The 12,139-nt window shown below is 32.7% G+C and overlaps 1 protein-coding gene across 1 annotated transcript in view; it reads right to left on the minus strand.

The window, feature by feature from the left end:
- Nucleotides 1-5,296: 5,296 nt before the first annotated feature.
- Nucleotides 5,297-12,139, minus strand: part of LOC114732734 (uncharacterized) — a 44,163-nt gene continuing 37,320 nt past the window's right edge. Inside the window, exons 14-21 of the mRNA XM_028920069.1 lie at nt 10,617-11,351; nt 9,628-10,449; nt 8,999-9,191; nt 8,725-8,814; nt 7,642-7,701; nt 6,159-6,251; nt 5,890-5,973; nt 5,297-5,772 (exon numbers count right to left, since the gene is read on the minus strand). Coding sequence (XP_028775902.1) covers nt 5,297-5,772; nt 5,890-5,973; nt 6,159-6,251; nt 7,642-7,701; nt 8,725-8,814; nt 8,999-9,191; nt 9,628-10,449; nt 10,617-11,351 — 2,553 coding nt within the window. The remainder of the gene's footprint in view (nt 5,773-5,889; nt 5,974-6,158; nt 6,252-7,641; nt 7,702-8,724; nt 8,815-8,998; nt 9,192-9,627; nt 10,450-10,616; nt 11,352-12,139) is intronic.

Raw genomic sequence — 12,139 nt, forward strand, 5'->3', positions numbered from 1 at the left:
ATTTATTTGCTAATGTCACAGAAGCAAAGAACTTGAGATGGCATTCTGATGAGAAAATATATGATGAAAAACTTCATCTTCATCACCCCACAGATTCTCCTCAATGGAAAGCAATAGATCAGAAAATTTCTCAATCAGATAGTGAGCCAAGAAACCTTTAACTAGGGCTCTGTATGGATGGAATTAATCCATGTGGTAATCTTAGTAGCATACATAGTGCTTGGCCATTTTCCTAGTAATTTACAACCTGCCTCCTTGGTTATGTATGAAAAGAAAGTATATCATGTTATCTTTGATGATCTTGGGGGCAAAACAGCCAGGAAACGATATCAAAGTATACTTAGCATCTTTGATTGAGGACTTGAAGAAATTATGGAAGAAAGGTGTTGACATGTTTAATGCATATAAACAAGAGACCTTCAATTTATATGTCATGATCTTCGTCATGATAAATGACTTTTTGGCATATGAAAATTTGTCAGGGTACAGTGTTAAAGGGGTATAAAAGATGTCAGATATGTAAAAAAGCACTCACTACATACAAGTCAAACATGGAAGGAAAATAGTCTACCTTGATCACAGAAGGTTTCCCAGTTAGCACCACCCTTACTGAAGATTGAAGAAGGCATTTAACGGCTCATAATAATATCAAACAGCTCCAATACTATTAATTAGAGAAGAAGGTTATCAACAAGTAGAGGGAGTTAATGTGATCTTCTATAAAAAGAAGAAGATTACAGGTGAGAGGAATACATGGAAGAAAAGATATGTTTTTTTGGGAGAATTACAATGAGGTCCCAAGCAAGGAAAACAATTGAAAAACAAGTCTCAGAAGCTGTCATTCTCACTATAGGACTTGTCATTATAAGCTGCTAAGGTTGTTATTTGGACCTTTTAGTAATTATTTCTCTTCCGTGGGACTTGATTGTAATTCCCCCTATTTATTTTCCTTCCATCTTAGTGGAGTCTTGATATGAGGCATAATCTAGATGTGATGCATGTGGAGAAAAACATGTGTGAGAGCCTTGTTGGTACACTTTTACATATAAGTGGAAAGACTAAGGATGGAATCAATGCAAGACGGGACTTAGTCAAAATTGGAATAGGAAAACTACTCTACCCACAAGAAAGAGAGGATAAGAGGGTTTATTTGCACATATTATTAAAAGAAGAGAAAATAAGTTTTTGTGATTTTTTGAATGGTGTTAAGGTGGCACAAGGTTATTTTTCTAATTTGAGGAAGCTGGTTTCAATGCAAGATTTGAAGATAACAGGGATGAAGTTGCACAATTGTCACATGTTGATGCAACAATTACTTTCAGTTGCTATCTAAGGTATTATGAAACATGATGCGAGAAGCACTATTACGAAACTTTGTATGTTTTTCAATGTTATTTATAGCAAAGTTATTGATCCTGCTGAGTTAGATGAATTAGAAAATAAAGGTTATATGATCCTCTCTTAATTAGAAATGCACTTTCCTCCATCATTGTTTAACATTATGGTCCAGTTGATAGCTCACCTTATGCAAGAGATAAGACTTTGTGGCCTTATGTGTTTAAGGTAGATGTACCCATTTGAGAGATATGTAGCTGAGGAAGCATTTGAGTTTTCTAATGCATATCTTCATAGGATAAAGGCGTGTTGGACTTCCTTAATCTTGATATAATCATGAGAGAAGCAAGGGAACATGGGGTGTCATAGTGAGGTCCATGTCTCATGAAGTTGTAATGCAAGCACATTCATATATTTTAAACAACATGGATGAAGTCTTACCTTACTTGGATGCTCACAAGAATATGCTGAAGAACATGAATCCAAGAAAGAATGATATGCAACTAGCTAATGAGTATAACAAGTCAATTGCAGAGCAGTTCAAGCAAGAAGTGTTGAAGTATGGCAATCTTTTTGAGACAATACAAAGGCTAGCTGCAGGGCCTCATTTTGAGATTGTGTGTGGGGGTGGATAAGACATAAATGGCTATTCATTTTACATAAAAGCCCAAAATGATAAGAGTACTATCCAGAATAGTGATGGTAGTAGTCAAACCTATGCATTTTGCTAATTCAAAGGATACAAACTCAACGTTGGCATCTATGTCCTATTATGGAGTAATAGAAGAGATATGGGAGGTTAATTATACCATGTTTAAAGTTCTCGTCTTCAAATGTAAGTGGGTTGATAGTAATACTGTGTAAGTAAATGAAGAATTTGGATTTGTTTCAGTTGATCTTGAGAGGATTGGATATAGAGATGAGCTATTTATTGTAGCAAGTCAAGCGAAATAAGTGTATTATGTCATTGATTTAGCAAAGAAAAAATTGTTTATCATGCTCTAAGGTAAGAGGCAAGCAATTGGTAGAGATGATAGTGACTTAGAGTTCAATCTCGACAAAACCTCGCCTTTCACAACTACTTGACCTAAAACAACTGAATTAGATTTGGTAGATGATGACTATGCTATTAGGGATGATCATTGTGAAGAATTTTAGAAGAATAATCATTGTAAGGCCTAAATAAATTATTTGATATTTCTTATTAAATTTATTTGATATTTATCATTTATTATCTTTCCATTATTTATTCATAATGTGATGTTTCTTATTAAATTTATTTGATGTTTCTCATTATTACATTTGTTGTTGTTTTTTGAATAGGAAATGGAAGGATCTGGTCAACAAGGTTATGACCAATTGGATTCTAGTAATGACAACTCCATTACTAGTAAGAAAAGGGGCAGAGGGCCTACTCGTATGAAGAAGTTAACTTTACATGATGATACCACACAGTCCACGAGGATAACAATATAGTTTGATGATGATTTGAAGGGAATAGGTCCTAAAGGGACTCAGTTTAATAGTTATGTGATCTCAGATTTAATCATATGACTTCACCATTGACGAGAAGGACGTCGTTCAGTTGCTAATTTTGGGGAGTTACATATAGTCTTCATGCAGCTAGTTATTTTGTAAGTTACAAAATCATTTTCTTATTTCATGTTATACTTATGCACGTCGTAATGTTTCTTATTTGAACAACAGGCACTTCACCCCTGTCTACTGGGATGGAGGACTTGAGGGCACATATGGGTTCTCAAAAGATGCAGAAACTAATAAATACTGTGAAAGCGAGGTCGATTTACATGGTGACTATAATGACTCAAACAAAAAAAAAATTATATTTTGCACCTTACGTGGAAAGGTAAGTATATTATTGTATTTGGACACAAAAATTATATATATAGAATTATAATTAACATGGTTCATATTGTGTAGTTATCATTGGGCCCTCGTTGTTTTTGTCCCCTTGATAACAATGGCTACTAGTTCAATTCCCTCTGTGGAGGTCCAGAAGACGAAACTAGAGATGTCATTGATACGTGAGTTTATGTTTATATATTCATTATGTGTAAAGTTTAAAAAACATGCTCTAATATCATTTTTTTCCTGGTTGCTAATAAGGCTTTTCGTAATTTTAATATTGTGGCCAAGCAGAAAAATAAGCAACAGCAAATATGGATTCTCCCACAAGTATGTTGTTCTAAGCTAAGTATATGTTTATAAATTTTTTAGCCGATCAAACTTAGATATTCAATTTTATATTTCATATTGTTAGTATCGTTGTCAACCCAAGAGTGTTGAATATAGATATTATGTCATCCACTATATGAATGACATCATTAAGACAGAGGTTACTGAGAAGTTAGACGAGGTAAATATAAGTTACATTGTAATTCTTCAATTCTTTTCACATTTTTGACCAAGTTGACTAATGACTATATTATTTTTAATTTATAGGCATTCCAAGATAATGTGCCCTATGATGCCTAGGAAATCAACATAATGAGGGATACTTTGTCAACAGCATTGCTTGAGAGTTTTGAAAATGTGAAATAGTTAAATCCTTAACATTTAAGTTCATTGTTTGATTATTAACTAGTTAAGTTGTTAATTATTAGGTGTAGTTGATTGAATAAGAATTGGATGTTAGTGTTAGGATTGAGTTTATGTCTTGATATGGTTTTGCATTTTCCTGCTACACTGGTTGGAAATGGTCTGTAAATTGCAAGGAGGCTGTATAGAAAATTTATCACAGTATGTAAAAAAAATTCACAAACATTTTACGATGGTTATTTGGATAACCACTATGAAAATTTTTTTAACAACAGTTAAATACAATAACCGCCATTAAAAACATACTTTCCAGGGTGGTTTGTTTCATAAAACCACCATGGAAAGTCTGTTTTCTCATTACAACGTCAGCGAAATTCATTGCGACTCATTTTAACCGTCATGGAAAGCTCATTTTAACCGTCGTTAAATGGTTTTTTTCTAGTAGTATAGATTGCAAATTACTTAATGAAGCTTGTGTCAGAGTCACAGTTTCAATTCTTAGATTATGTTATTGATTAATGTTAACAAGACTAATTTCTAGCATTCCCCCTCACACTCAGGATGGCAGTAGCCCCTTGTCGTTTGAGAGGGATGTTAGAGTTTAGTCTTAGATTATATTATTGATTAATGTTAATCCATAGTAACAACATTTGTATACATGGCTTATAGCTATAGGTTCTGTTATGATTCCTTACAGCTGTACATATTCTAGAATGTTGTATTGTATTATTGCATAAATATACAAGAGCCACTAAGCACGTAATTTAGTGCTTCAGAGTATTTTCACAAGCTTTTCGCTGATTTTTGTGTGAAGAAACAACTGATTTCATTAGAGCCTTCCTATTTGTGTTTCTAGACTAGAAAGAGCATATTTTAGTGGTGGCGAAGCAAAATTAGAAATAAACTAATCATTATACTTCTTCTAAAAAGATAATCAAATTCAAAATCAATGGTTGATCCTTATGCCATGCTATTGCTTTGCAACGATATATATATTCAGTATACAAAATCCAAACTCATTCAATGAAGCATATTCTATCTTGCTCAATTGGAATAGAGTGCTTGATATTTTCAGCTAATGGACAGTAAAAGTAAGAAATACTAAACATGTTATCTTATTTTTAGACTAAAAACTAATCTCGAACATCGCAATCTAAAACCAAATAATTAAAATAGCGTCCAGAAAAAGATATGAAAATGCCATTTCCTTCAATATCCTTACAGAACAAGTGCATCAGATTCAATTGACAGATTACTATTAATGTGCCTTAGACAAATCACAAAACAGCATTCAAAAGTAAATCTATAGTGCTGAAAATGAAAATGCCAAGCAACAACACTAAGGGGGAGGAAGCAATGTCTTGTATTGAGCCAGTCAAGAAATGAGTTTTATGAGTGAATTTTATGACTCAATAAAATTATCGAGCCTGCTTGCCTCGTCCCGTAATGAGACTAAGGATGCCTCTGCAGAAGCTAACTCGTTTCTAAGAGTGGAAACTTTTGCTTCAATCTCCTCAAGCTTTCTCCTGAGTTCATCTCCATCACCACAACTCTCAATACAGCCATACACATAGTTGAGCCAAGAAGCATCAAAACCAACTGCTTCTAAGGCAGCACAACATTCTTCGATGTAGTTTTGATGATCTTTTTTCAAGTCACGTCTTCGAGTGGTTCTCAAAATACTAGTGACTTCGGTGAACAAGGCAGTGAATGCTCTTCGTGGCTTTGTATTGAACCAATTAAGCACTTGGGGATGTCGCATCACCCCAGCCTCCAAATATGGCAACAACCCGTCCACCTCCTTAAAGCTGGTGCAAATATCTGCTACGAGTGTTGTTGACGAAGACGCAGCTTTTGAAGCTTGTGAAAGAGCTAGATCTATAATTGATGATTAAATAAGTAAAAGGAAAAGACAGGAAATAGGATGACTCGAGGTTTGTAACAAAAACAAAAGAAAATTTATTTTCTTTCTTATAGAAGACTAAAATGCATTACCTGCTGGGTTTTCAGCCATTACAGAATTTGTAGTTTTATAGGACAAGTTATTTCCAAGAATTATGTCTGTGTCATCTGATCTTCCTAATATATTTCAAATTCACACAACAAAATGTTAGGAAAATGAATTAATTAATAAAATGGAGTTTCCCATACAAATTAATGAGTTATTAAACATTATTATTAGATCAATAATGCCTGAAGTATATTAGACACTACAAAAAAAAATTAACGGAATGAGAATATAAAATAATATGATATCAATATACCTGTATCGTAAACCATGGTAGGACTCCATACATTTTGTACATCGTGAACTGAGAATCGCCTCTTGGATTCATGTATCTCTTGAATCCCAGTAGCTGGACAAATAATTTGTTAAAAAAATTGAAATTAAAATAGAGTGACACAAGATTTTGGCAAAATTAAAACAAATTTCCTCTTCAACAAGTTAAAAAAATGCATTACTTTCTTTGTAGCCTGTAGCCATTGAATTTGTGGTATGATCGAACAAATTCTTACTGAGGTGAATATCTGAGTCATGTGATTCTTCTACTTGATTTCAATTAATACAATAAAAGGTTAATTAGAATCATTAATTAATCCAAAGACTTCTATAACTCTTCTAATATAACAAAGAAGTTAGAGAATAGATATTGCAAATTTGGAGACAACAAAACCAGGTTTATTAAATTAAACCTTTATTCTGTAATATGGTAATGTCCCATGCGTTTTGTGTAGCTTGATCGAAGGGTTTATGAAAGCTCCCATGCGTCACTTGAGTCCCTGTAGCTACACAAGTAAAACAAACCAAAAGGGGTAAAAAAAAAAATTAGAATGAGAAGATTTTGGCAAAATAAACATAATTTTTTCCTTCCTATGTATAAATTGCAGTGACCAATACCAATGTCTTGAACTGAGGCAGGAATCAACACGTCTTCAGCATTTTGAACCAACGGTTTTTGAATGGTTTCATGCATCTCTTTAGTCCCAGTATCTAAACAATCATGTTTATTTTTTAGAAGAAAAAAGCAAAGGAAAAAAAAAAGAATAACACGTATTTTGCAAAAAAGATAAATAAAATTAATTTCTTCAAAAAGTAATATTACTTTCTTCGTAATCATTCATAATGGACGTTGTGGTCTGGACCAGCAAATTTTCACTTGAATGAAGTTGTATATCCTGTGATTTATCTAGTGCATTCCAATTCAGCAAAAAAGATATAAAAAAATTAATAAATCAGAAAGTACTATGATGGAGTCATTAAACGTCCCAGAGCAATTTTAGATCATTTGGTGCATATTTTATAGTCTGCTAAACAATACAAGTACCTGCATCATAAAATTTGGTCGTGCTTAGAGCAATTTTAGTTGTTTGAGCTAGTGACATCACAACGCTGATCTCATGCATCTCTTGATTTTGAAGAGCTAAACAATTAATTTTAAAAAAAAACTCAGTAAACAAATGAAACTAATTTGCAAAAATAAAAGTAAATTAGCTTTATCTAACCAAAAAAAAGGAAAATGCCTTACTTTTTTTATTGTCAATAATTTTAAAAGTTATGGCTTGATTAAATATATTACCACTTGGATGTTTCTGTCTCCTTTTTCTATTAGATTTTGTCTCACTTGTGCTCGAAAAACTTACAGTCAATAAATTTAGCTCGAGATTATTGAACCCTAATGTCATGAAATGTAGACAAAGAAATTGAATTAATTATAGAAACTAGAAACCAAAAAACAAGATCAGTACCTTCATCTTGGTTTGATGAGGTCACGGCTTCTTCACCTTGTGATGGTGATGGATCAGTAACTATATAAACAAGTAAAATGGAATTCAGAAACCAGGATGATTCATATTTTAATGGAAAAATTCATTCTAAAAACTCTAAAAAAAGTTACCTGTTCTTCTTTTAGCTACTACAAAGTTTAATATTTTGACTAGTTAAATTCCTATTGAGAAGTATTTTTGTATCGAGCAAGCGATTTCTTTAATATATTTTGATTTACGTGGTTTAGAGGTCGAAATATTAATTGATAAAAAATAGAGCACCATGACAATTAATGAGCCTATAACATTAGAATATAGCACACAAAATGAAACAAAAAAAAATCATAACTTTATGAAACATTATTTTGAGGCTTTATAAAAATTATGAAGAGGTTTAATTCCCCCAAAATTTCTTAACTAATTTTAAACCTAATTTATGGCAGATAAGGCCCTAATTTACCAAATATTTAATTAAAAATAGTTATATTTTTATTTTTGGCTTGGAAATTTTAGAGAAATTATTTTATAGTCTAAAGAAGCTAATTAAGAAATAAAATCCTTATAAACTATCAAGGATTATTTTTTGGGTTTTATTTGATAATTAAGTCCTAATAAAGAAGGGGTAAAATAATAAATTTATTATCCCAAGCCCAAAAATGATTTTGGGTTAAGATTAAGCCGAACGTATGAAGCTTAAAATGTGCCCCACATAAGCATGAAGATGAGTTTCAGGATTGTGTGGATATTTGATTTAATAAGCTAAGATTAAAGTTGTCAGCCACACGGACACACACTCCTTACTTCTTTTAGAGGAACAGACTAGAATGAAATAAGTGGGATTGTTTTTGAACCCAAAGCCCCGTGTCTTGATGAGTGTACGTAATATCGGGTTCCCAGTAGAGAAGCTAAGGAAAGTTTAAATATAATGCATATCTCTCGAATCTCAATAACTCAACAAACAATTTGTTTTGCAAAAATGAAATAAGACAATTTTTTCCCCAAAATGCTAATAAATTACTTCCTTCCAAATAAATAAAAAATAGTATTGCATAATAAGATCAGCACCTGCATCAACTTTTGTAGGACTTGATTTGTTTTGACTAGCTTGATCCAGGGGCGTCTCAGTGATTTCAGATATCTTTTGCGTGTTAATATCTAAACAAATATAGAATATGACATGAGGTTGCAGCAATAATAAAATAAGGTTATAACTTTAGAACAGTAATATGGAAAGCCACTATAGAATCTGTGAAAAAAGAAGAAAATTAAGGCCAATATTTGAGCAATATAACAATCATTTATGAATGAACGAAAAATACAAAACAATATTGATTATTACCTGTATGTGGAGTAGGAAGTTTGTGGATTTCTTGCTTCCCTGAATCAACAATCTCATTAGCCTTTGATTTTACCCCATGCACCTTAGAAGTCAATGCTCTACTTGTACTCTCGCTCTTTTGATATGTTTGACTACTTTGTATATTTATACTTGAAGATTCATTGCAGTCACCTTCAACTCCTTCGTTAGTTGCCTAATTGAGGAAAAAGGAAGCAAACATCATATTATGACGCTAAATACACGTTTTACATTTAGTATAAATTTCCAGAATCAATAGGTATCTAACTAGAGCTCAATACACCTCCTTTGAAAGTGATTTATAATGATATGAGTGTTTTTTCCTTTTGGCTAACACTAATATAATGATATGAGAATTAATGTGCATCCTAACAAGTAGCTTGGAAAGAAATACTTATTTTTTATTGAAATATTTTCAGATGCATCAATAAATATATCATGAACATTTTTTTGTTACTAAAATATTTTGTTTGAATATTTCTCTTTAGTTTCTTCAAATAGAGTTCAAAAGCGCGCAAGCAAAGCTTATCACTCATGAGGGAAGATAGAAATGAAGAAGAAGATAAGAAGGGTATAAAAATTTTTGGGATTTACAATTTTCACTTTCATACCTTATCTACGACCAACTGCATTATGGTGGTGTTAAGATCTTCTTTCCAACGCTTCTCTCCATTTTCCGCTACCACTAATTTCAAAAATGGGGCAATGATGACTCCAGATGAGAAATTCTGCATTTTGTTGCATCCTATCACTGTTAATGTCATTAGAGATGGGAATATCAAGGTGTGTTCTCCAAAGCAAAAGCTTTTCAAGCTTGATAAACAAGTTAGTTTCAAACACTTCAAGCTTTCAAATGTGATCTCTTCTTCTAATTCTCCTTCATCTGTTATCACAACTTCCTCTAGCATCCCACAGTTGATAACACTTAAGCTTGTGAGGTGGACAAGAGTTTTAGCAGTGCAAGATGTCATGAAATACATTAGTCCATTGCAACCCTTCACTTCCAAGGAAATTAAATTTTTGAAAGATGCAGAAGGCGGTGCCAATCTTATTATCCCTGAACATTCCCATATATATAGATGTTCAAGGTTTTGAACTAGGGGATGAGATGCTGAGTCGTCAGCATTCCATATACGCTCAAGTTGCTCCAATTGAAATAGCCACAATGTTTTAATGTGTGTGAGACTATCAATACTGCAATGACCAATTTCTTTTGAAGGAAAGAGTGTTTCAAAAGAACTACAACGTGCTTGAAGTGTGGTTGTGGCTGGAAATTTTCGAATCAAATCATCTAGAAACTTTATTGGAGTTTCCCGAAAATATTGCAACCGAAGCATTGTTATGCTCTTAAAGAGATTTTTCTCATAGTTTCCTTTCAATATCCTCATAGTGTCCTCTTCATTTAATGGCAACTCTTGCAAACTTTGGGACACCTGAAAAGACAAAATATAATTTGTTTCTTTCATTATATAATAACTAGTTAACATAAGCCATTGTTTTACATTTTTACAATGCATATATATGATTATGGATATCCTTGACCATGCATTAAAAGAATGAAATTAAAGACAAGTAGATTGAACAAATAAAGAATGCATACCTTTCTAATATGAAACAAAGCTTGTTTAATTTGCAAATTGATGTCATCCTTCCAAAGCGGTTGGGAATTCAAATGATCAAATGCAAATATTCTCATTTCTTTGCATCCACGAACATTTAAGCTCTTCAATGAAGGACATTCTAGAATATATTTTTTTGGATAGAAATTAGTGAGCTGAGTCAAATTAAATAGCTTCAAGACTTTTAACTGAGGAAAATCAAACTTGGGTTCCTCCAGTTGTTCTTCAGTTGAAACAATTTCCTCAACACCACAGGAGTCAATGTGAAGTACTTCAAGCTGCCTCAAGTCTTGGCATAGCGAGACTGAAAACAAGCTTTTTAGGTGTTGGCATTTTTCAACTTTCACAATCTGTAAATTCTCAAAGTTGATTATGTCTCCTGCTTCTCTATTCCATATGTGCTTTAAACTTGGAAGCCCCAAGAGTGTTAAATTTTTCAATCGACTAACTTCCTTTGATTCCATTGCTTTCTTATCCAATGCTTTTACATCGAATATTGCTTCCAATGAACCACACTCACTCACTTCAAGCTTTTCCAAGTTAGACAACACTTGCAGCAAATTTACAGGAAAAAGGACTTTTGATAAAAAGTCACATTTGTGAACTACTAAAATTTTCAAATTACCAAACATTTCAAGCTTAACATTGCTGTACCAAACATCTCCTGACTCAAGATATTGAGGTAGCTCCAAATGCTCCAAACTATGGAATGCCACCTGCAAAAATTGACATGCTAGATTAGTTAAGAATAAAGGCAATTGAAGCATGTTCTTCAAAAAGAAAGGCCATTAAAGCAAACTAAACACAAAACAATTAGCTTAATTTTCTAGCTCTTTATAAGTGAGAAAAAGATTCAAATGTGTTTATTATAAAATGTACAATTTTTTCCTCAAATATTGAAGATAAATTTTATTATGTGAAGTAAGAAACCAATATGAGAAAATTGCATGGTCATCTTTAAATCTTGTCAAACAATTAAATTTGAGTTTAATGAATCTTTGCAATATTATATCTGCGTGCTCACTGTTTAGGGCTAACTCCTCCAATTTACAAATCGCATATGCAATATAATTAGCAAAAACAAAGCTTTACTACAGGAATATTGAAAGGTTGATAAATGCATATTGAGGTACTTGTGAGGAACTTCCTTACATGGTCTCTGTCTCAAGCCTCTAAAAGTCATTCATTAATAGCCGACTATGGTACAAGTTGGGCATCCGATTGTGATAATAGAAGAAGTAATTCAGGGCTTTATGCCTACTTTGGACTAAATCTGGTTTCTTGGTCTTCTAATTAACAATTGAATTAGGCTCATTCTACTACAGAGGCAGAATATAGGAGCATGGCTACTAATGTTGCTGAATTTTTGTGTATTTAGTCCTTACTTAGTGAGTTTTATGTTAAACTCTTTAATACTCCATGTGTTCTTCGCGAAAATTAGGGAGCTATTCTTATAATTGCAAATCCTATGCTATATGCCAGATGGAGTTGGATCTTCACTATG

Source organism: Neltuma alba, unplaced genomic scaffold (genome assembly GCF_004799145.2).
Source record: "Neltuma alba isolate B1F8T4 unplaced genomic scaffold, ASM479914v2 tig00012932_pilon, whole genome shotgun sequence".
Taxonomy (NCBI): Eukaryota; Viridiplantae; Streptophyta; class Magnoliopsida; order Fabales; family Fabaceae; genus Neltuma; species Neltuma alba.